The sequence below is a fragment of the Maylandia zebra genome, linkage group LG1 (genome assembly GCF_041146795.1).
Source record: "Maylandia zebra isolate NMK-2024a linkage group LG1, Mzebra_GT3a, whole genome shotgun sequence".
NCBI lineage: Eukaryota > Metazoa > Chordata > Actinopteri > Cichliformes > Cichlidae > Maylandia > Maylandia zebra.
The window spans coordinates 14,801,410-14,826,438 of NC_135167.1; the positions used below are offsets into that span (position 1 = coordinate 14,801,410).

General features: G+C 41.4%; 1 protein-coding gene across 3 annotated transcripts in view; it reads left to right on the top strand.

The window, feature by feature from the left end:
• Window positions 1-25,029, top strand: part of kif26ba (kinesin family member 26Ba) — a 101,045-nt gene that overhangs the window by 64,519 nt on the left and 11,497 nt on the right. Inside the window, exons 6-25 of one of the 3 annotated variants that reach the window (XM_076881926.1) lie at window positions 2,027-2,242; window positions 3,451-3,544; window positions 6,626-6,771; window positions 7,049-7,165; window positions 8,365-8,551; window positions 10,397-10,586; window positions 16,664-16,835; window positions 17,449-17,775; window positions 17,861-18,037; window positions 18,573-18,708; window positions 18,806-19,040; window positions 19,159-19,263; window positions 19,445-19,566; window positions 20,380-20,556; window positions 21,125-21,211; window positions 21,311-21,429; window positions 21,558-23,156; window positions 23,597-23,820; window positions 24,076-24,225; window positions 24,339-24,553. In XM_076881926.1, the coding sequence (XP_076738041.1) occupies window positions 2,027-2,242; window positions 3,451-3,544; window positions 6,626-6,771; window positions 7,049-7,165; window positions 8,365-8,551; window positions 10,397-10,586; window positions 16,664-16,835; window positions 17,449-17,775; window positions 17,861-18,037; window positions 18,573-18,708; window positions 18,806-19,040; window positions 19,159-19,263; window positions 19,445-19,566; window positions 20,380-20,556; window positions 21,125-21,211; window positions 21,311-21,429; window positions 21,558-23,156; window positions 23,597-23,820; window positions 24,076-24,225; window positions 24,339-24,553 (4,795 nt within the window). Of the gene's footprint in view, window positions 1-2,026; window positions 2,243-3,450; window positions 3,545-6,625; window positions 6,772-7,048; window positions 7,166-8,364; window positions 8,552-10,396; window positions 10,587-16,663; window positions 16,836-17,448; window positions 17,776-17,860; window positions 18,038-18,572; window positions 18,709-18,805; window positions 19,041-19,158; window positions 19,264-19,444; window positions 19,567-20,379; window positions 20,557-21,124; window positions 21,430-21,557; window positions 23,157-23,596; window positions 23,821-24,075; window positions 24,226-24,338; window positions 24,554-25,029 lie in introns of all 3 variants that reach the window. The other 2 variants (XM_076881932.1, XM_076881918.1) reach the window with 2 other exon arrangements.

The following is a 25,029-nucleotide window of genomic DNA, read 5'->3' on the forward strand; positions in this document are numbered from 1 at the left end:
CTCCCGGAGGGACATTCCCAGAACACCTCACCCAGGAGGCGCCCAGGAGGCATCCTTGTCAGATGCCCAAACCACCTGAACTGGCTCCTTTTGATGTAATCGCTACCTCATCGTGGTGGAGGGGTTTGTGTGTCCCAGAGATTCCAGTGGCTATGTTGTCCGGGGGCTTCTGCTCCCTGGTAGGGTGTCCCATTGCAAATTGGTCCTGGGTGAGGGACCCCTATGAGCAGAACACCAAGCGAACAGTTCACCCTGCCCAAAGTAGGGTTACCGGGGCCCCGCCCTGGAGCCAGGCCCGGGGGAGGGTGCCCGAAAATGAGCGTCTAGTGGCCGGGCCCAAAAAAGGGACATAGGCCCATCCTCCTGCAGGCCCACCACCCACACGTGGCGCAGTGGGGGTCGGGTGCATTGTGCGCCAGGCGGCAGCCAGGAGTGGAGGCTCCGGCGGACCAATCACTGGCTACCAAGGATATCAAAATGTAACATTCACACTAATATAACTGATTATATCTAAACTAAATAGTTCTCATTTTTCACACTTACATTTTAAGGTACAGGAAGAATTCCAGGCAGCTTGTACTACCAGTTCAATGAAAGGCATCTGACATTGACCGAGACATAAATTCTGTATCAAAGCAACAGAGACACAAAACATCTGTGATATTTGAATAGATATAAGACATTAAGGATGGCACACACTTCCCACACAGTTCATCCAATGTCACAGTGAAAATATCAAATGCATTTAATAATCAGGTTGGCTCCTATCACCCGCTGAGACAGTTGGTGTGGTTAACACTGAGTCATAAGAGCACCTGACACCCAGTGCCAATCATCCGCTTCAACCGAGTCTCTCTCCCGATTGTCAAAGGAGAAGTGTGATGTAAATCTTCAGGATAATCCTGTACTGCATCGCAGGGAGGAAGATTTAGTGACAGACATGAAAAGAGGAAGACAGACGGGCTGAATCAGAGAGCGATATAGTCAGCGAGACATCAAACAAGAAAGAGAGACAAAGACAAATTCACACAGATGAGGAATGGAAGGAGAAGATGAGCAACAATAAACTGCTGGGAAGTATTTCAAACTTGAAAACACCTTTTACCGACAGAGACCAGGGCTGTTTATATGTTAAAATGTTCTGGAGCTCAGTCAGATTCGATGACGCTGCGTTTTGCAGCCGCTGATATCACAGAAAACAACAACAGCTGCCAGGCGGCAAATTGCGGCTGCTAACAGTTTGTGACAGGAGTGGGAGGAAAGGACGAAGGAGAGGAGGAGTGAAAGCTAAAATAGAATTCCTGCAATTCAGGCTTTTGATGTGTGGCAGTGAAGTGGAAGTAGAGAAGAGGTGTGAACAGAGAGAAAAAAGGAAGGGATTTAGGAGAGAAGGAGAAAGAGATAGCGAAAGAGTGACAGGTAAAGGAGGGGAAGGGATGAGGGAGGTAAAAGTACTTAGAGGGAGTAAAGTGATGAGAGGGAGAGAGAGCATGTTACGACTTGTATAAGCGCAGAACTAAAAAGCGGAATTTTTGTGACTCTGGTTTTGTGGCTCTATGTCGTTTGTAGCTAACATGAAGATGTCTTCCAGCAACTCTACTTCACAGTAATACATACAAGGTCTGCTCATGGCTTTGACACAGGCAGATTTCTTTAGCGGGGAAAAAGTGTTCATGCTTTAAAAGTGAAATAGAAATGGGTGGTTGGCATGAGGAGAACCCGAAACTCAACAGAAGCTTGTCAGACTGCTTCATGTTTCATGACAAGTGATCTCAGACACCGGCAAAGTTTTCTAAACTATCTCAGAAAGTGTGACTGTATCAATGTACTTTCACACTGCTGTTTGTCTGAGTGCCCTGCTGACTTTCTTGTTTTTGTTGGATCAAAAGAAATCCACCCCTGCAGAAAAATTGCAAACAAACAAGCTGATTCCCAAACGCACGGTGGGAATCAAGCTTTGACTGATAATCCTGCATTTACCTTTCTAAAAAACAACCTCTGTTTTCGCTTATTGTCTTACCCTCAGGTGAAAGTGATGGTGAGAGTTTGCCCGGTGTCTCAGTCTGATGCAGCCGAGTCCAGTTCCTTTCTCAAAGTGGATCCCAGGAAGAAACAAATCACCATCATGGACCCATCAGCAAATCAGACGCAAAGTGCTGCCTCTCAGAAAAGGGCCGGAGCCAATCAGGTCCCACCAAAGATGTTCACTTTTGATGCAGCGTTCCCTCCTGATGCATCACAGGTCAGAGACATTTTATGTGACAAAGTCTGGTAAAATGACTATAAATAAAAACAAAATTATGAACTTCACGCTCTTCTTAAATTTTGTTAAGAACTGGATACCATGCTGGTAGATAAAATGTGCGGTTGCAATGCAAACAAACACTGTTGTTAGTAACAGACTAATAAAATACAGAAATTTCTTTTCAAAAACTGAGTTATGAGCTTCTTGGACAGGCTCTACCATAGCTGCTATTTTATTTGTCACATCTTTGCATTAAAATGCTCTAAAAAGCAACAGTTTCACAAACAGTGTCATGAGGATGTGAGCTGGGGGATTTAACAGAGAAGTCTGGAGACTAAAACAGTGAAGTTGCAAAGAATAGAGGTAGTAAGTGGGGACAAGTTTAAACACCTGGAATCATTGATCCAAAGAAACGGACAGTGCACAAGAGAGTGAAGAAGAGAGTGCAGGCAGAGTGGAGTGGATGAAGACAAGTATCGGGTGATTTGTGACAGAATGACAGCAGCAGGAGTGAAAGGGAAGCTTTCCAAGACGGCACTGACACCTGCTATGATGTATGGTTTGGAGACGGTGGCAGTAACAAACTGACAGGAGTCAGAACTCACTAAGATGGATGAGATTAAAAATGAGGAGGCACAGCTCAGATGCTTTGGAGAAGAAGTTAGAGAGTCAGGCAGAAGAGGGATAGTGGATATTTTGGAAAAAGGATGTTAAAGATGGAGCTGCCAAGCAGGAGGAAAAGAGAAAGACCAAAAAGGTGACATGGATGTAGAGAAGGAGGTCATGCAGAGTTGGTTGGTGTGACAGAGGAGGATGCTAAGCATAAGGTAGGACTGAGACACATGATCTGAAAGAAGTCTTTGACTTGCACATTACCTTTACTTTTGAGCCGCAGAGGTCGCTGCTTGGTCGGTATGTGCATTTGCATGAATCTAGGCGAGATGTGTTCCCCTGGATAAGCCAGTGAGATAAGCTTCAAAGAAAATGCTGATTCTTTAAGACATTTATAGAACCAGAACACAGTAATACTGACAATTACAGGGAAGTTGCCCGTCATCTCCTCCACACCAACAGTCAGATGTTTAAAAAATCAAAACAAAACAGCAGAATCCTAGCTCCAGCGCGAGTTTGAATAATGTTTGTCTAAAATTGAATGTATTTCTGATTTACTTGACCCTGTTTATTCCTCTGTCTTCCTGTGTTAGGCGGAAGTGTGTGCAGGAACAGTTGCTGAGGTCATTCAGTCGGTAGTGAACGGAGCAGATGGCTGTGTCTTCTGCTTTGGACACTCTAAACTGGGTAAAATTCTCACACACGCACACACACACACACAAAAACTACAAAATCAGAGCTTGGCTCGTGAGTCTTCTTTAGTGAGTGTGACCATCGGTGTGTCGGCTCTTCACTTGGCCGTCGCTCCACTAGCCCTCATCTATCAGAGAGAGAAAGAAGAGGATTAGTGTCTGCTGAAGCTGAAAGCATTCTCGGTCTGCTCTGTCTGTGTTTCTGTCCTTTTCTCTCTCTAATCCTTCTGAAGCTGGTTGTCAGAGAAGTTCTCTTAAAAAGGGTCAAGGCCCCTCACTGCATAGTGCAACATGTCTGATCCCAGACATACACTGAGACAAACAAAGACCCACCACAAACACGCAGACACACACACGAATAAGGCTTCATCGACTGTGGGTCAGCCGCTGCTGTGTTTGTCCTTGTAAACACAAGCAGCATTTCCCCTTCTCAGTTTGTGAGCCTTCAGCTTGAGTTTCTAAGTCTCCTTGAACTGCAGAGCATGACAACAGCAGAGATGTGACACTTCGACTGGCGCTGCAGTGCAAAGATCAACATGTAAATCGCTGTTTGGTTGCTGTGAAGCAAAATCTTGCCAAATCTGAAGAAAAAGTCAGCTCAACTCAAACCACAGTCAGTCAGCAAGATTATGTAAACACTACCCAGCTGAATTTCATAAAACTTGGTGAGGATGTGGAGAATGGGCAAACGATCGCTTTCTTTAAAATGGCAAAATACAGCAAATATTTCGATAACTTTTAATTTGTCTTTTTTTTTCTATTGATGGTGGTTGATTGGTTCCCTTGCTGCAAATATGGCGTGAACAGTGTTGTCAATGTCTTTATATGGACCACAGGAACTACTTAATGGAAGCTAGTAGGAATTCAATTAAGAAAATAAAGCTGGAGAGACTTTAAAAAATCAAGTGTATATACAAATTTGATGAAGCGTCATCATGATCTAAAGGTTGTGACTCAGATGATGAGCTGCTGACTTCCTGTTTTCTTCTTAAACACATGACAGAGTAGGTCTGACTATACAAGATGTCATTGCAAAACAAATATATTCAACACTCTACTTCTTCATATTTTACCACTTTTTGTTTATGGTGAATGTAAGAATGGTCACTATACGGACATCTTTGAGCAGTCCATCACAACTCCCGGTGGCCCAATATCCTATCTAATGAAATAGCATTAAAAATAGATCATGCACATAAAAAATGTGAAAACCACCACTAGGGTTTACACAGTCAGCACAGAATGATAGCAGAAATAGGATCCAGGACAGATCAATCAAACAGATGCACATGTAATCGTCACACTCCCAGGACAGAAACAACATGGTGCACAGTGCACATACGACAGCTTGTCTAGATCCACGTTTGTCATTTTAACATGAATACATATTTTCATTCAGCTGTCAAATATTGACATGCAAAATACAGACTGTCTCGTGATTTATGATGCTTGTGATTCATCCTGTGTAATATGGCTAAGACTGAAGCTAATATCCTGCTGCCGGTGTTTGATTATGTTAATAACACTGCAAACTCTTTTATTTGATTGAAATCAATTTCTCAATCAGTTTTACTGCTATATTAATGCCGTGACCTCACTCGTATATGTTCAAACGGCTGCTGCTGTAGCAGCAGATGAGTTAATTCTTTGTGATCCAGCTCACCTAAGGCCATGGATTTTAATGAGACTGCATTATAATGGCATTACCTTTTTACTAATTAAAATGGGGAAAGTAACACAACGAGCATTTACCTTCGGCTCTGTGGCCCTTGGCTGTAGACACATGTGGGGATTCTGGCACAGACCAGCTACTACACACTCATGCACATTTTTGCAGTGAGCAAAAGGGAATTCATTAAAAAGGAAAAATTAAATAAAAGTCTAAATGATCCTGAACAAATGGATGAACTTCAGGAATTGAATCCTCTTGCTTTGAGTCATGTGTGATGGATTTTGTTATCGTTATTAGAGTAGTGTCCGTCCTTAGTAATGATGAATGCGCGTGTCTGCATAAGCTCGTGTGTGGATGTCTTTGAACTCCTGAAACAGCTCTGCCATGTTCCCTCACACATATTCACTTTCTCTCTGATAGCAAAGGTATATTAACCTGATGAGACCAATTCACAGAAATATGCATAAACTGCACATACGTGGATACAAACGCATTATGATAAGTCAGTGGAGTAGGCAGCTATATGAGCACAATTTGCAGTTTTCAGTAGTCAGAACAGAAGGACGCATTATAGAGCCACATATAAACTCCCACAGATGTGTGTTTTAATGTGTTCTTTGTCACTTGCACACAGGCTTTAAAGGCAAAAAAGAGAAAGGGTGGTTGTTCAAGTGCTCTGTGGTTATGTTAGTGGTACTACACAGAGCCGTTATGAGTCAGGGAATCCATCTGATCTGCTAAATGAAAAGAAATCAACTGGTAAATCTGATAAATCAAAGTAAATGACCCACTGTTGCTTTAAAAGAGCTCTTTAACATAGCGGGTGGCAACATTTTATATAATCTTTAACATGTGTTTAAAAGCTTTCTTTATGTTTTATCTGGAAAACTGAGCATTGTGAATTATAAATACTACTACAACAGCACCAGCTTTCGGATACTTAATACAACTCTCTTTGTTGTATTTTTTTATCACATTTTTGGGACAAGTCATCATTTTTGACAGTAGTCTAGATGCTCCAGGAAACACTGAGTGCAGAACAATGTAAAATTACATTGTAGATGACAACTTCCCCTCCGTCCTTTCTCGGAACAAATCAGACACATTTCTCTGCGCTGCATCACAGGAGTCAGGCTTTTGATGTCGTCTGTCTTTCGTGCAAGTGTTCCCATCGGTGTGATTGTTAGGTGTGACATATGGCTTTGTTTAGGTGTGTGTTTGATCTCCAACTTCTGACAGCCAGAGCAGGTGTGGGAAAGGGATAATCATCATCTTGTGACTGAAAGGGACAGACACGTGCATTTCACACACACATCTATTCACACTTATTTCTGTTGATGTTCTTTTTGATAGATCTTCAGCTTATTTCCCGTTCACCATTGTCTTTCTGGCTTTCTCATTCAGGTAAATCTTACACGATGATCGGCCGCGATGACTCTCTTCAGACTCTGGGTATAATCCCCTGTGCCATTTCCTGGTTGTTTAAGCTCATCAACGAGCGAAAAGAGAAAACTGGTGCACGCTTCTCCGTCCGCGTCTCTGCAGTTGAGGTCAGTGATCGCAATGAAACCTTAATTTGAAACATTCCCTGCAGAAAAAAACGAGTGCAAATCCTGATGCAGACATTTGACAAATCAGGGCACTGATAGTCTCTAAAAAGCACTGGCAGTAGCTGTCAACTATCTTTAGTATCTGTCTTCTCTCAGTGAAGTAAAATTTTAATTTAAGATTCTTCTGGCCAGATTTAATCCTAGACAGATGTTAAGAAAACTGAGAAAATAAAATGAGGAAGCTACTGTTGTTGAAATAATCTGTGCTTTTGTGCAGGTTTGGGGAAAAGAGGAGAACCTTAAAGACTTGTTATCTGAAGTGGCTACAGGCAGCTTACAGGATGGGCAGTCACCTGGGGTCTACCTGTGTGAGGACCCCATTTGTGGCATGCAGGTACACATGCACAAACACACAATTAAAAACATCACGGCTTACCTTGGAACTGGTTCATGTCACTTGTACCTGTGGGTTTAAACCTTACAGATTCAGACTCTGTATAAATGTGTTTTCACATCAAACAGCTCTCTGCAGTCTTGGCTTGCATGTGAACCCACAGACACTCGTCTTGGAGATGATCTAGTATCATTTACATTAAGCTCAATAACCACAACTGATAAATGAACATAAAAATAGTTTTATATGGATACATTTGAATATGGGCGATGTTATTGATGATGGGGCTCTTGAGTCCATCTGGCAGTACTGTGGATGTGCATCAAATGGAAAAAAGGGACTTTGATCATTCAGCATCCTGTTTTTATCCAACAATGCCAAAATGAGGTATTTTTAAAGAGATGATTCAGAAACAGTCGGATGATTCATTCACCTGATTGTGAAAACGATGCCAAGAGAAAAACACTTGACACAAACAAAACTGGAAAAATAACCAGAACTCTCAAAAGGCTCATTGTCTATTCAAACTTTTGTTTTTTTAAGTGACTTTTCAAAATTACATGCAGCTAAACAAACACCTTTAATAACCAAGATTCAGAAAACAAAAGACGGCTTATGTGAATAAAATTCTAATGAACATCACTATTATTAACACCCTTTGCAGGTATCTGCACAGCAGTAGTCTCAGTAACGTGTCAATGTAAAAAGAACACCAAAAACAAATGAGCGACAATGGGTTAGCAGCCGTATATGTGTGTGTGTTCAGTCATACTGTATGTTTATAGGATTAGAGGGTCTGATACAAACACATCTGTGTAATCCTTAACTAATCTGACATAATCTCATCAGTAATGATATCCTGCAGTACCACACACACACACACACACTCTCACTTCCCTCCTCTCTCTCTATTACTCACGTCTGCTTCCCTCTATTTCTCACATACCTGCAGACAAATTAGAAATGATTTATTAAAAATATGCCAATCAGTCTTCCGCCACGCTGAATCCTCACAGTACACAATATTATCAGCGTTTAAACACTTCTCCCTCGGTAAACCAAATCCCTCAAGCTAAGGTGAAGTAGTGTCTTTCGGCATGTCTGACTGCCTGTCCTCTGGCTACTCATGGTTGCTTCCTTATCACGTCTGTAAAAGTGCAATATTGTTATGCTTTTTTTTCTTCCCCAAACTCTTCCAGCTGCAGAACCAGTCTGAGCTCCGCGCTCCAACACCAGAAAAGGCAGCCTGGTTCCTGGATGCAGCCATAGCAGCTCGCCATAGTAGCCAACGCTCCAACACCACTGAAGAAGAGCACAGGAATTCACATATGCTCTTTACATTACACATATATCAGTATCGCATGGAAAAGACGGGAAAAGGAGGAAGTAAGCAGTGCATGCTTAAACCCTGATGTTTCAAACTGTTATTACTGGTGCAACAATTAAATGTCTCAATAGCAACATTTAACGATTACTTCTACTGCGCTCACCTTTGCAGGAAAATAGTTGTTGTTTGTTGTGACTATGATAATCACAGTAGGATAAAAGCAGACAGAAACATATTGTTTGCTATGAATAAATTGTGGAACACTGGAGACCAAAGTAAGGAGTGAACAATGAAGGACAGATCAATATGCAGATCGATCTAAATGCTTCCTATTATGGTTGCTACAAATAAACTGCAGCAACAGAGATGCACATGCACCTTTTACTGAACGCACAATCCCTTAATATATTAATCAAAGTCATTTCCAACAGTTATTTTTGGTCTTTATAACAAATCACATAGCATATGAGTGGTTTTATTTATGCCTGAGAGATGTTTGACCAAATTATGTCTGATTATGGCCATTTATGTTACACACAAGTGTGTGTATGAAATAAACTGTAATGTGTGTGCATCTGTGTATGTATGAGAGAAATGTGAATGCTTAAGAATGATAACTGTAATGACATTTGTTACACTTGCATGTTTCTTTCAATCAAACACATTTAATATTAGAGAACAATAACCTAAGTAAATGCAAAAATACAGTTTTAAAATGATGATTTAATTTATTAAGGGGAAACGTTACCCAGACCTACCTGGTCCTGTGTGAAAAGGTGATTATCCCCTAAACCTTTAAACCTTCATTTAATTATTTTGAGCCGCTCAGATCGAGATTTGCAGTGTTTCAAATTACTGTCCTGCTGCATAACCCTGCATCAGTTTTTGGCCTGCATGAGCTTCAGGGTTGTCCTGTAGACAGCAGAATTTATTGTTCCACAAATTACGAAGTCATCCACATCCAGAAGCTACAAAGCAGCCCCCGACCATCACACTACCACCACCGTGTTTGATTGTATGTTCTTCTTATGAAGTACTATATCAGTTTTATGTCAGATCTAATGGGATGTAAACCTTGTAAAAAGTAAAAGTCATGTCTTTATTGGTCAGCAGTGGTTTTCTCCCATGGATGCCATTTTTGCCCAGTCTCCTTCTTATTGTTGAATCATGAACACTGACCTTAAATAAGCTAAGTGAGGCCTGCAGTTCTTTAGGTGTTGTTCTGTGTTATTTTGTGACCTTCTGGTTGGGTTATCAATTCAATCTTGGAGTAATTTTAGTAGGTCAGCCACCTCAGTGAAAGTTCACCACTGTTCCAAGTTTCCTCCATTTGTGGATAATAGCTCTCACTATGGTTCACTGAAGTCCCAGAGCCGTAAGAATGCCTTTTTAACCCTTTCCAGACTGATAGATGTTAGTGACTTAGTTTCTCGTCTGTTCTTGAATTTCTTTAAATTGTAGCATCATGTGTTGATTTTGTAGCCTTTTTTCATGTAACCTTTTCATGTTCTTCATATTCTGTAATTGCTTAATTCAACAGAAAGTAATCTGGCCAGAGTGTGGCTAAGAAACTGAGCTCAGCTTTTCCAAAAATGCGGTTAATCATCATTAATTCATGATTTAACAAGGGGGCAATTACTTTATATACTTACTAACTTTAAATAGGGCCAGGTAGGTCTGCATAGTTTTTCTTCTACTTTATAAATTAAATAATCCTTCAAAAACTACATTTTGCATTTATTTGGGTTATCTTTGTCAAATATTAAGATTTGTTTGATGTTAGGAAACGTTTATCTTCATATTATTACTGTCACTGTTAATATAGATTTCTTACAGATGCAGTATACTGTATTAACAACTCTAAGTTGTCCTTCAATCTTGAGCCATCTTTTCTCGTCTGCTAGTGTCAGGAGGTCGCAGTCGCCTCCACCTGCTGGACCTGGGCAGCTGTGATGTTAAAGTACTCGGAGGAGGAGGAGGTGGGAAAAGCAGGGAGAACTCTTCACCCAGCTCGGCTCCTCTGTGCCTTTCGCTGTCTGCACTCGGCAATGTGATTCTGGCCCTGGTCAATGGAAGCAAACACATCCCATATAAGTACGTTCGTGTGGGTGGGTGTGTTTGTGTTTATGGGTGGGTGTGGGTGAGTGGGAGTATGACTAATTAATGCATAAATTTAAGAGGAGAATAAAGATAAATTCAGAAACTGGTGAACTAAACTGTTGAGAAGAGTGAACGGTAGGCTGAGGTGGAAAGCAGGATCTTGATGTGAGAGGTAAAAAGGAAAGGATAGTAGCAGATTTCATAAGTTGCTTCAGGTTTGGGGGATTTACTGTCATAAACAACAGCAGCTGGTGTTACATATTCATCACATTCATTTTGTTGGTTAACTGACTGCCAATGACAGCAAAGGAGAGAGGAAAAGGCAAAGATGATAGAGCCAGTAACTCTAGCCAGAAGAAATTGTTTGAAAATAAAAATACTTGAACCAGGGGAAAAGAAATCATAACAGCTAAAGTGATGCATAGTCCTGCTCTGGCAGTAAGAATACGGGATGTGAAACTGTAAATGCCCTCCTTTTTTCTAATTTCTCTCTGCTTCCCTTCTGCTCTTCCACTCTGCTCAAGGCTGTGTAGCTCTGTGCTCATGCTGGGTTAATTTAATCACAAGCTTTTGCATTTACATTGCAAAACAACCTGCTACTTAGCATTGAAGCTCTAAGCACAGCTTTGCTGACTCTGATTTGGCATTGGTGACTCAGACACTTTTGGAGTGTGATGGGATTTGACTGGTTTTTAACAATCCATGCTGTGTTACTGACACATTTTTATAAATCCAGGAAGTAAGAGTTTTTTTGATTGAACTAAGACTGTTGAAGTTGGGCTTGTGGAGGATATATATTAAAAATATAATGAAGGTATTTATTTATAAGGTAAAATAATGGTGTCTTGTGCATAAACTGTATATAAAGGACGAACACAGACATTGTGACGTCACTAATTAGTTAGAGAGTTAAAACCTTGAGCTGAGGGTTTTCACCCTCGTCCGATTGACCCTTTGAAAGTGGACGTGACGAGCAAACACACTCATAAGGTAGTCAGTAACACTGGATTTTTTGGAGACCACTTTACAAAATAAAGTGAAAATCATGTTAGATGTCTGAGAAAGTCCCAAATAAGGTCCCAGACAAAGGAACCAAAGGACCATTTACAGACTAAGATAAGATAAGATAACCTTTATTAGTCCCACACGTGGGAAATTTGTTTTGTCACAGCAGGAAGTGGACAGTGCAAAAGTTATGAGGCAAAAATTAGAATACAATAAGAATAAATACAGTACACAACTGTACAGAATAGAATAAAATAAAATACTATATACAGTAGAATAAAATAAAATAAATATACAATAAGATAAAAATAGAATACAAATACAAATACTATATACAACTGAGTAAAAATACAACGATGACAGAAAGGATTATTGCATATGTATGGACTAAAGGAATTCCCACCTGATTGCCCTCAGGCACTTCTCCAGAATCTTCAGATCCAGAAGCTACATCCATCTTTTCTATACAGTCTATAGTCCTGTTGTGTCAGGTACCAGGATGTTGGCAGTGGTCCCTGTAGAGTTGTTCCAGCTGGCACCACCTTCTGATGCTTGATCAGACTGGGATCTACGGCACACTCTGTCACTTTCCATCTGCTGATCCTGAACCGTTTCAGTGGCGTGGTTAGGTGCATTGCCCTGCTAATGGAGGCTGCTACCAAATCCCAAGGTCCACCAGAAGAACATAATTTACTTCACCTCTCTCTAGTTTTAATGTTGTGACTGATGAGTGTATTTCACCCCAGAGGTGGGACCAAGTCATTGTTTTGCAAGTCTCAAGTAAGTCTCAAGTCTTTATCCTCAAGTCTCAAGTCAAGTCTCAAGTAATGTCAGGCAAGTCAGAGTCGAGTCTCAAGTCACTGGTGTAAAAGTCCGAGTCAAGTCACAAGTCTGAAATTTTGAATTTCAAGTCCTTTCGAGTCTTTAAAAAAAAAACAACGAAAAAGCATGTTGCAGTTATGCTAAATGTAAATATTAGACCATGTAATTTTTAAATCTGTGTTTTTCTCAAAACATGACAAAATAGTGAACTTAGAAAGTATACACAAATTGTGAAATTGCACCTCTTTAAAATGCAGCTCAATTAAACTTAGCTCCTGGAATAATTTTCACCGACAGTTCTGAGATAAGCTGCATGTTATTCTTGGATGCGGTTGTAGGACCGGCTTTAAAATCGCATGACAAAAATATCATACATATCATACAACGTAGCCTGGACAACATTTGCTAGTTAGATGAAGTCAGCTATCTCATCGTAGCATATTTATATGCATATTTATAATCATACGGTTCTTGGAGTGAGTGCATACACTCATGAAGTTTAGTAACTTCCGGTCACTGCAACAAGCCCAGGTACAGTTTACCAATGGATGGGTACAGGACCTTGAAATGCACCGTGTAGAAAGTAAAGACCATCGTACGTATCATAAGTTTACCAGTCTCACAAATCGTCGTCATAAATACACATTCGTTAACCGTTTATTTATAGGACCTTTAAGCTCAACGGTAATTAATTAGCAGTGGAAATAATTTCTGGTAGCATTACAGAAATGTAGCAGTGACAATAATATTGTATGCTGTAATCGTACTGGGCAATTAGTGATACAAAACAACTGTTTTATCCTGTGAATAAAAGTATATGTTTTTGTCAATGTACCATAATAACAGAAGCGAAACGCAATATTGTGTCAGGACAATTCACTATTTATGCACAATAAACAAAGGAGCATAGCGCGACAATTTCTGTTCAGCACCAGACTTGCTTGTAACCTATATCACCAATTATGTTATGAAAATGACGTATTAACTACTACAAAACTCTGACCTTCGTGTAAATGCTTGGAGCAGACTAACCTGTGAGCTGGAGTGTTCTGGGACGTTATATTTGGTCTTTGAATGGCTGCAATCCAGGCCATCCAGTCGCCTCTTTGTTACTTCGGAAACACGGCTTGAACAATTTCTCTTCAACGACGTAATCCGATAACAACCGATCTCTTTACCCGTCGGCTTCCCGTGGCTGTCATGCGACCGGCTATTGCAGTTAATAATACAACAGCTTCTTGACATTTTTGTGTTTCTTTTTATCGCTGTGTGACTGGTTTCAATTGAAAGCCTGCGTGCGCTAGTACCTCTTGCCACGAGTTCCCAGAATCCTTTGCGGTTCTACCCCTGAATGACGTCATATTTTCAATCTATATAATATGCATGTTACATTTTATATTTGGGGTGAAATATCAAGTCTTTTCAAGTAAACCGGTTCAAGTCCAATTCAAGTCCCAAGTCATTGGTTTAAAAGTCCAAGTCAAGTCACAAGTCTTAGAACATTTTTTCAAGTCAAGTCTAAAGTCATAAAATTAATGACTCGAGTCTGACTCGAGTCCAAGTCATGTGACTCGAGTCCACACCTCTGTTTCACCCACAACCAAACTGATTGATCAGCTGAATTTCCTATCACCTTTCTCATCCCTAGAAACCAAAGCAATCATATAGCAGGCTGTTTCCTTTGAGGGGAAAATATTCGACTCAAACGAAACACGCTTAAAGTCCGGCTGCTCATTTTCTTTCATCACAGTTGCTGAGCCTGTCTTGCAATGCTTCACTGCTTCCAGGATAGGGTCCCATCCTGTTTTTATAATCCCAGTCCTGTTCCAGTACTGTTGCTAGGTAACCAGTGAATCTACCATTTATCAGTACACTTTTGGACTTTGTAGCTTCCCAGTTCACAAAAAGAGTCAGACTGTTCAACCAGCACTGCCTTCTGTAAGAATCCAAGCGTCTCGGCACGATTCAGCAGTCAACATGCTTGAAAGACCCATGTTTCAGTCACAATATGCTCTTGCAAAGACCCTTAACACATTTACTAAACATTCCCTTTCCTCATCGTGGATGCTGCACAACTTCTTGTCCAAAAAATGTTTTCTCTTTCCCACTCATGTCTTTCTGTCAATCAAGACACTCAAAGGGCAGTTTTTTCCTCTTCTCGCCAAAATCTCTTTGACACTAGAACTCTAGATTTTCTCAGTTTATTAGTTTAGTTAAGTAGAAATTTGTGAGCAAAGCTGTACCACAGTGCTGCTTATTCAATGCCTTAATATGAATTTTCTGAAACAGTGGTGATCCAGGAATTTAGATGACAGAAAGTGTCATATTACATATACGATGTTCCTGCCTGGTAAAGCTTGTAATAAATCTAGCACAGGCTGATAGGTAAGACCCAATCCAACATCCCCAGCACTTGAATTAACATCCAAATGAATACTTCATGAGTCATGAGTTTACCTACATTAATCTCAGGAAGATATGCAGAGATAGCTCGAAAGAGAGAGACAGAGACTGGAGGATTTGTTGAAGCCCGAGGCAGCAAACTGAGAAATCAGAAAAGAAAAAAAGAAAGCAATAATGAAAAAGAGGAGGCGGTCAGATAGGAGCGTGTACGTACTTTGCGTATGTACACTGTTGTGTACATACACGCATGTGAATGTACACATACGTGTGCAAGACTTGACTGCGGGCTGTGTTTTTAGAAAAGGGGGACAGCAGCATGAGGTATCGGGCCACAGAGGAGCTGTACTCACTGTCAGCCTGCAGGCCTCAGCACACACACAAACATTATGAATGATTGCAGTAGCCCACCCAGGAGAAAGTCTTTTCTTAAACACACAGCCTAGTTTTACTCTCCCATCTGCTCGTTTAATCTCTCTGGGACATAGACCATCTCCCAATATTAGACTTTATCATACCCTGAGCGCCTCTTTTAAAGGGACTGTTCACCCAAAAATCAAATGTATATAATTTACTACTGGTCTGGAGTGCTGCTTATCCATCTAGATTGTTTTGTGATGAGCTGCACTGTCTTGGAGATATTAGAAAATTCTGTTGTGAGCAGTTTCATGCAGGACTTCATCTCTTTCCACTAAACTACACCCATCAACTGTATTGCTATCCAGAGTGAAGCGTGCATGTACATGTGACACAGTATGACAGGAGTTGAACATTAAGGGTGTGTGTCCACAAACTCTAGTTTTTGAACTGGAAGCTCTTTTGGGCTCATTTTCAGAGCAAGAAGCACTTATTTTTGCAAAGTTACAGGACTGCCGTTTTTGTTATTAGATTATAGATAACTGTCCGGACAGTTTTATGTTTTAATAGATGCTACAATTTCACATTGAAAACCATCAGTCTAACAAGGCGATATAAGTAACACTTGGTGACATTGGGAAAGAAGAACCCCCTTTTAACAGGAAGAGACAGGGTTCAAAGAGTGTCAGACATCTGTCAAGACTGGTTAGGTGTGAGGGCAAAACAGAAGAGAACAAATAGAGTGAATATAAAGACAAGGACACAAACTATAGCAGAAAGCAGTTTCTTCCCACTCCCTTTCAACATGTAAATTAATCAGAATGTTTTTTTGTATGTAATTTGTATAGTATTTTTTTTCTCTCTTATTTCTTTTCTAAATGTACTTGTATATTGTTCACATGTTGAAATAAATTACCAATCAATCAATCAATCAATCAATCAATCAAGCAGTAGTGACATACAAAAGTACTGAGAGTGAAGAGGGAAAGAAAATAGTTCCTATATTAAACTGCTCACAAAAAAGTTTGCAGATACTTTGAAGTCACCAGATCATGCAACTGAGTGTTTCATAACTGAAAGATAAGTACTATCTGCATCTAGCAAATATCTCAAAAGCTGCACAACCTACACCAAAAGATGGATTAAAAAGTGCTACAGGTCAGAGGATAAATATTAAATAGGTGAACTGTGAGCTTTAATTAGCAAATTGTTTGTCTCTTTTTGCATTAATAATCGGAAAAATAACTAATGATTATAAGTACTTTTTTCATTAAAATTTCATGTTAGCCTTGTGTTGTGTTAATGTTGCAGACTCTCTAACTTGTGGAAAATGCTCTACCTGACCAAGAAGAGTTATTAATACCCTTTAGCCAAAACATACGTGGGCATTTGTGAGAAAATCGACCAGTTTTGTCACACCTTTAAGTGACTGTGCGTATTTACAACATGTCTTCAATGCTCACGTCTCGGTGTATATGTGTAACCAGGGACAGAAAGCTGACCATGTTGCTAAGGGAGTCGCTAGGCAACATGAACTGCCGGACCACCATGATTGCTCACATCTCTGCCTCACCTAGAGATTTCTCAGAAACCCTCTCCACTATTCAGATTGCTTCCCGGGTGCTCCGCATGAAAAAGAAGAAAACTAAAGTCACAGTGGTGAGTTTTATTTCATTCTTCGTGCTTCATTAAAATAATAAAACTATCCAGATATAGACAAGTAAAGTGCCAGGTATAATGTCTTAAACAAACATAAATTACTTTTTTGACGGTTCATTTTATGCTGAAACACACATTGCCCTGACGGTGCACTGCAGTGTTTTAATTTTTGGAGTTTAGGTGAAAATCTTTTATAGAAGTTGAAACTAGTTATACAAAATATTTAACCTTCTTGTCTCCGTTTGCTGCTGACACAAATTGACTTCTTGCGCTCACAGATGTCAAAAGTGTTCTGCAGAAGACAAAAGGTTAAAATGAGGGCTTCAGCTCTAAAAATAAAGAAGACATTTCAAGCCACAAGATACTCTATTACTAATATGCTAGACAAATAGGAGGAATTAAGTTAAACTGAACTGCAATGAAGTGAAGTTCTTATCTTCTGCCTTGGGTCCATATTAGTTATCCCCTCATCTCCTTCTTTCTGGTCTCTAACCGTCAATTAAAAGGAAAAGAAAAAAAGGACAATCTCACTCTGCAAATCTCAAAAGGAAATCATTTCTCTCTCATCGCTCTTCTCTGCTTCCACTTTCCTTATTATCTGGGCTCTTCTCAGCAATACACATCCAGCTCCTCTGGGGGAGAAAGCTCCTGCGAGGAGGGTCGCATGCGTCGTCCGACCCACCTGCGACCTTTCCATCACCGTGGTGACCCTGACTCTGACCTTCCGCTGCTGCGACTCTCCAGTGACCCCGACGAATACTCCAGCAGCGAGCAGTCATGCGACACAGTCATCTACGTGGGTCCGAATGGAGCAGCTGTGTCAGACAGAGAGCTAACGGACAATGAGGGACCCCCAGAATTTGTACCAATTATTCCTGCGTTGCTTCGAGGTAAAACTTCAGAGCAAAGCCAAAATCAGGCAGCAGGGGCACAGAACAAGGTAATTTGAAAATATGTGCATTTAAAGATTAGACACTTAGCATTATTAAGTAGAATATTTGTGATGAAGAATAATTCTATAACAGGTGCAGTCTCAGCCAGACGAGCAGCCCAGTGGCCCCTCACAACCTTTGTCTCAAGCCTCTCAGTCTCTACTTGGTCAGCCGCTGGCTCCTGTCCCAGAGGAAGGAGCTGAATGCCTGAAGTGCAACACCTTTGCTGAGCTGCAGGAGAGATTGGACTGCATCGATGGCAGCGAGGAGGTGAAGAACTGTCTTCTGCTCTTGTTTTTGTTGTGATTGTGCAAATAAAAATCTTAGATACAAATAGGATGACATAGTATGATGGGATCTGTAATAGGGGGTCTATTGAAAGCTTGATAGCTATTTTTGTCAATTTATTCAGATGAAAAAGAAGCGTTCTGTTTGTATCTACTTAGCATTTTGTTCATTGCGTGTCCGGCTTTTTTATTGTTGTTACAGCTGCTGTTTGTGGTGGCAATTTTCTCTGCCTTTCAATACTCATGTATTTCCATTTGTGTTTGGATATAACACATTCAAATTACTTTTCACAAATTACCTTATTGTGAAAATATTTATACAGAACCCCAATATTTGCACGGCAATAGCGCAGGTTGTTTGGCGCTCAAGTGATCTTTTTTATTCTCTTCCACCATCACTGAAGTTGTGATTAACGGTGTACTGTAATTTAGAAATAAAAGCGACATAATTTCAGAATTTTCCCTTTGATGATAGTCTGTTACTCTTCTGTTCCCCATCGCTCTGTTCATTTTTGCAGGTGGCAAAGTTTCCCTTTGAAGAGGCTCCAGCTATCAAACAAGGGGTCAAACAAGAGGCATGTCCATCTTCATCTGTTCCAGCTGCTGCTCCTGCTCCAGCCCCTCCAGCTGTGTTGGATACAGAAGCCAAAACAGGTTCAATTATTATTAGGAATAATGATGATGCTTCCGTTCATATTTTGCATGTGCTGTATGTTAACGTGTAAATCACCTTTGGGTCTTCTGTTTCTAGAACCTGCGTGTGATGTAGGAGGGGCTGTGCAGGTGTCCAGGAGGAGGACCAATGACCAGCAGCTGCAGGAGATCAAGGAGGTGGTGGAGGAGGCTGAGCTGGCCCAGACAATGATCCACAGCTTGACTCAGAGTTCTGGCTGCCCAACAGTTACGAGTACCAGAAGCATTACAGGAAGCAGCAGCATCACCTCTAACCCACTGCACAGAGCCAAGAACTCCCACCTACATGACAGGTAAGACCAGGTGGTTTAGATTCAGTACTCTTTTTCATATGTTACCCTTAGCCTTTAGGAAATATGTTTATATGTTTAATTCATGATTTATTGCTTTTACTGTCTCTCATTTGTGCAGTCATGAGAATCTGAATGTGGCGGGCGGCAATTGTGAGGGGAAGTCACGACCTCTAGGATCACCACGTCTTGGAATTGCCAGCCTGACCAAAACCTCAGAGTACAGGTGAAGCAAATATACAGTGAAGCATAGTGCTGATGGCAAAAATCTTCATTTTGTTTTGAGCAAAACTTGGAAAGTGTTAAATAAAGCTATGTACTAGAACTCTCAAGTGCTCTGATGTGTAAATGTTCAGCGCCAAAAATTCAGTTTGCGCAATCTAATTCATTTTTATCTTGCTTCTCAGGCCTCCATCATCCCCATCCCAGCGGTGCAAAGTGTATACCCAAAAGGGTGTCATTCCAGCAATGCAGCCTGTATCCTCAAACACTCAGGAAGGCCAGGCCCCGGATGCTTTGACGTCAGACAGTATGCTTTTCTTTCTTTTACACAGTTACGCTTTAGAACTGTGTTAATTTTTTTTTTTAAATGTATACATATATATGCTATATATGGATATTACATTTAATTATTTTTACTTTTCCATTTCACTCCTTTGTCTTTTTATTTTCTTATCTCAGTTTAAGTTTCAGTTTAAATCTAAATTTTTCCTTTTTTTAGGTTAAATAGTAACATTTCATTACAACTACCTGTCACCACCCATCATACTCATCTACTTCAAGTAAAAATATCAGAAATAAGCTACAGTGAATTCTTGGCTGGTCAGTTCTAGAGTATCCTTTAGGGTGTATATGAGTTTCTTTTAAGATTACAAAAATAATTTTTGTATAGTGCTCCAATTTCACTAAAAAAGTGAATTTGTTCTCTCCATTTAATGTTGCATCCACTTGGATGAGATAAAGACTAGAAGAATATTGGAAAAAAAAATTTTTTCGTTTTAAATGCAAGAAGTCTTACAAATACTGGCGAGTTGAGAAAAATCAGTAAGCAATTTGCAACTGATGCTTGAAACATTTGATGACATGTTTCAAGCATCATGATGAGAAACATTTGTTCTTATGTGCATCTCCCCGTTCATTAACGGTGAATTCTTCCCGGGTAATGTTGCTGCTGTTTTATATATGCTGGATGCATAAAAGACACATGCTGAGTCACCTGTGTATGACACAGTTTATCTGCATAATAATCACTGGTTTGAACTTGTCTTCTCAGCGTGATGCCAATTTCCCTGCACTTGGAAAACAAAATAAATTACAATGCCAGATGTTTCTGATTCTACAGACAGTTTGGCTGCAGACAGTGGTCGTTCCTCCACAGAGTCCCTGCTGTCCAGGAGTTCTCCTGCAGGGATGAGCCCACAAGTCCGTGAGCCAACTCCATCGTTATCTGCCAGCCTGGGCTCAGCTGAGACGCTCTGCGATGATGATGTACCACCAATACCTTTGGATAGCAAGGATGGTAAGTTCCAGTAAACACAGCTTGTTTTAACACGAGGAAAAGTGGTGAGAAAGTACATTGTGGGTAATCCTTGCAGTTTTAATGACAATAAGGCGCTCTATCAAAACCACATGCAGAAATGTTGAAACAGCTGTAACCTGTTAAGACTCAGGGGTTGTTCTAAAGTGTCTGGAACTGGATTGTTGGCGGGAGATCTCTTGATTATTGTGAGTTGTGTCAGAGAGGTTTCAAGGATCAGTTTACTTCTGGAGCATCCCTCAAATGCTTGATTGAATGTGGAGATCTGGAGACCAAGGGGAGTTTTTCAAACTCTCAGTGCAGCAGGTAGCTACTGCCATCAGGGATGGATATTTGCATGTGAGGTGTGCTTGGTCTGCAGGAGTCATGGGTCTGAAGGTTATGTCCACATGATTGTAGGGACCCAGCATTTCCTAGAATAACACTGCATCGTAACTGAATGACTCTTTTCCACTTTTTTTTTTTTTTTAACTGATCGGCATATACATAAAGACCATGAAGAACTGAGAAATTAACTTTCGCTTTTTTCTATCTTTATATTTTCTTCCAGGAGTCTCAGGTTCAGCAGCATCTGCAGTAACACTTGGACCTCTTGTACTTGGGGATGATGAACTGGTGTACACTGTGGTTACTGGAGGTGAGGAGGACCTTGACATTACTGCTCTCATTGAGAATGAAGGCTTGGCTGGTCGTCCAGTAAGCATCATCAGCTTCAACAGTGACTGTGGCTCTGCAGCTGCCCTCGCTACTGGCTCTCAACCCATTTGTACTGCTTTAGATGGAGTTGTGGAGGATCACATGCTTGTAGGTCCTGCAGCATCTTCGGGGGTTTCAGATGTTGTTGCCATGGCAGAGGTTAGTGCTACTTTGATCGTTTGGTTTGAATTTGCATAAATAAAATAGATTTGACATTATTTAAACTTTAACAGCCACATTTTATAATTGTTTCTGGATTTCAAGATGTCATACTTGATTGGTTTTAGGTGGCAATGGCCAAGCTGCGGACAGAAGGTGAATCCTTAGCCACAGGAATGTCAAACTGTGGTTCACCCAACTCTTCCTGGGTGAGTGATCTGAGCGCGGGCAGCGAAGCTGATCAGTCTCTTCATAGCTTCAGCCAGTCCCAGAGCCAGCAAGGGGAGGCACTGGCTGATCCTGATCCCAACTTTGGAATCGAGACGCTGGATGGTTATGAAAATGGTGGTACCCCAAGAAGAGGGAGTCTGGAAGGAGAAATGGTTCTGTCAGAGAACCAGAGTGATAAGGGTACTCCAACTAAAGAAAGGCTGAGAAAACTGCCTCCTTCCATGGCTAAAACTAACATACAAATTCTGGCAGGACCTGGCAACATGGCTCCTTTCAAGACCAACATCCTTGTTCACCCATGTGCAGCTGTCAAACCCATGGTTGTCCAGGAAGCCACCATCCTCTCCTCACCTACAAAGGCCAACTTTATGAAAGATCCAGTCAAATCCAGTGCAGCATTTATAGCATCTATTTCAAGTGAGATGAGCTTTGAAGACCCCTGGCTGAAACGTGGTACAGAAGAAGGAAAGTCCAAGGAACTAGTGTGTGAAAGGAAACTGGAGAAGAGGGAGGCAGAGCATTCGAAGGGCCACTCAATAGATAAGGCAAATGGTGGGGGTGGTGATCGTGGCAGTTCAAGTTCAGGTGGTGAGGTGGTGTCATCGCCAGACTCTTTTAAGCGAGTGGTGGATGGTTGTGAGATGGTGGCTGTTGTTGCCCAAGGTGAATGCTTGACTAGTATTTATAACCCAGATATCCACCGTACCGCTAGTCTACCACGCGGATGGCACCGTGTCAACCGCCATGACGGCTTAGACAATGGAAGCGAGTACCGTAATCTTGGAGTCACCACTTCAACTCCTTGTAGTCCCCGTGCCACACTTGATCGCTGGGGATCCAATGGAAAGCAGGGCTTTTTCTCTCATAAAAAAGGGGGAATCCCACCGCTGCCGCCTGTACGAAAGTCCAGTCTAGACCAGCGGAACAGGGCAGCCAGCCCTCTCCAGCAAACCACACATGGAGTCTCATCGCAGGGGAACTCGGCAGATGATGCAGGGGTATCTGGCTGTGGCCCTGCAGGAGTAACTCGACAGCGAGGCTCCAGCATAGACAGTAGTAGGCTTTTCAGTGCCAAGTTGGAGCAGCTTGCCAACAGAACCAACTCTCTGGGCCGAGTCCACAGCTCACACAGTGGTTCCCATCATTATGACTGCTTTTCCTTGGAGAGAGGTGAGAGTCTTAGAGGGGGAGGGGGAGTGAAGGGAGACAGCACCATGCCTCGCACTGGACGCAGCCTCAACCGTGCTGGATCACTATCTTCTTCTTCTGGAAACACCAGCAGCCTTTTTAGTGGCAGTACCAGTCCAAACAGCGCTCCACAGTCACCAGCTAAGACCAGCAGCCAGTCAAAGATATCAGCAGTTAGTAAGCTGCTGATGACCAGCAGTCCCAAGGCCAGGAGTCTGTCTGCCTCCAGCACCAAGACTCTGAGCTTCTCTACTAAGTCTTTAAGCCAAAGCTCCAGCCGGAGCTCCAGCCTTCCTCCTAATGGAAAGGTAGGAATAAATATTTCTTCAAAGTAAATGATCCGCGCTCACTTTCTTTAACATCTGTAAACCACAAGCTCATCAGACAAAATTAGCTAAAATTATTTAAGGACCTTCCTCAAACTGTGTTTAGCTTTAACGTCCATCCTTTAAAGCAGGGTCCCCAATCTCAGTCCACGAGGGCCGGTGTCCCTGCAGGTTTCAGATCTCACCCTGGGTCAACACACCTGAATCACATGATAAGTTCATTACCAGGCCTCTGGAGAACTTCAAGACATGTTGAGAAGGTAATTTATCCATTTAAATTAGCTGTGATGGATCAAGGACACATCTAAAACCTGCAGGGAAACCGGCCCACATGGACTGGGATTGCTGCTTTAAAGTAATTAAAGGATGTTGGCTTACATTTCTCCTTCCATCCACCTAAACAACTTTACTTGTCTTTTTAGCCCCAGAGTTCAGTCCCGGCCCCTGTGCAGCAGCAGGGACCTGCCCCTGGGTCCTGGTCTACCCAGTCTCTGAGTCGAAGTCGAGGGGGAAGTCTGGCTGCTAAGCTTCCTCTCCGAGCTGTTAACGGTCGAATCTCAGAGCTACTCCAGGGGAGTGCTGGCTCCCGTTCCAGGAGTCATGTTCAGGGAGGAGGCACAGATCCAACAGAGGAAAGAGGGACAAGGTTTGTTAGTTTTATATCATAAAAGTATATTTACATATACTGTACACCTATTTAGTGGTTCCTATGGAAGCATTTTTCATTTATTCATAGGACAGCTAATATAAAATGCAAGATTAGATCCATATATTATGCAAGAGTAACTTTGGCAAGTCGTGATAGTGTAAGGTGCAAACTGTAAGGCAAAGTGACATTTAAGTTCATTCAGATAATAATCTGTTCGAAGTTATTTACTGCTTCCTATTTCCTTGTTCTCAGTGGAGGAGGAGGTGGAGCAGGAGGCGGTGGGGGAGATAGCCTGGGAGAGGAGAGGGCAGCAGTGGTACAAACACTGCCTTCTCCCTACAGCAAGATTACAGCTCCCAGAAAACCACACCGCTGCAGTAGCGGCCATGCTAGTGACAACAGGTACAAGCTTTAGGGCTCTGAGGAATTTGAAACTTAAATTTCACAAAATAAAACATGTATTTTTTCTGTATTTTGCTTCATCTCTAACTGTGATCTCATAATGCCTCTAACAGCAGTGTGTTGAGTGGTGAGCTCCCTCCGGCAATGGGGAAGACGGCTTTGTTTTACCACAGTGGAGGCAGCAGTGGGTATGAGAGCATGCTGAGAGACAGCAGTGAGAACACAGGAAGTACCTCCTCTGCTCAGGACTCCCTCAGTGAGCACAGCTCAGCCACCACCTCCTCCCGACGGAGCTCCAGAAGCAGCAAGAAGAGCAGGAGCAACACAGGTCACGACACAAATTTTCAAAATCGCGTTTTATAAACATCTTCACCCCTCAACTAAAACCTGATAATCCGCTTGCTATTCTTTATAGGAAGGCAAATTTAGGATTTTCCTCAACATAACTAGTGGTAATTTCTTCTGAACAAGTCGAAGTGTCTTAGCACTCCTAATTAAGCTGGCACAAGCACAAGCGTTAAAAACATGAAATTAAATACACCCTGCGCTAAAACCACCCAGATGGCTAGTTTTTATAATTACATGAATAAATATATATCCAACATCTGTACCATTTCTATTCAATGTATCCTCAATGTGTGATGCTTGCCCACTTTTACCATATTAACTTTTACAAACAAATTTTTAGGCGTGAAATTTTGATCATATATTTTTCAAAACAACAGTAACATAGAAGTGCTGGAAATAGAAATAGACACCTTTGTGATGTTGAAAAGCACTGTAACAAAAGAAGCGAACAGTTAA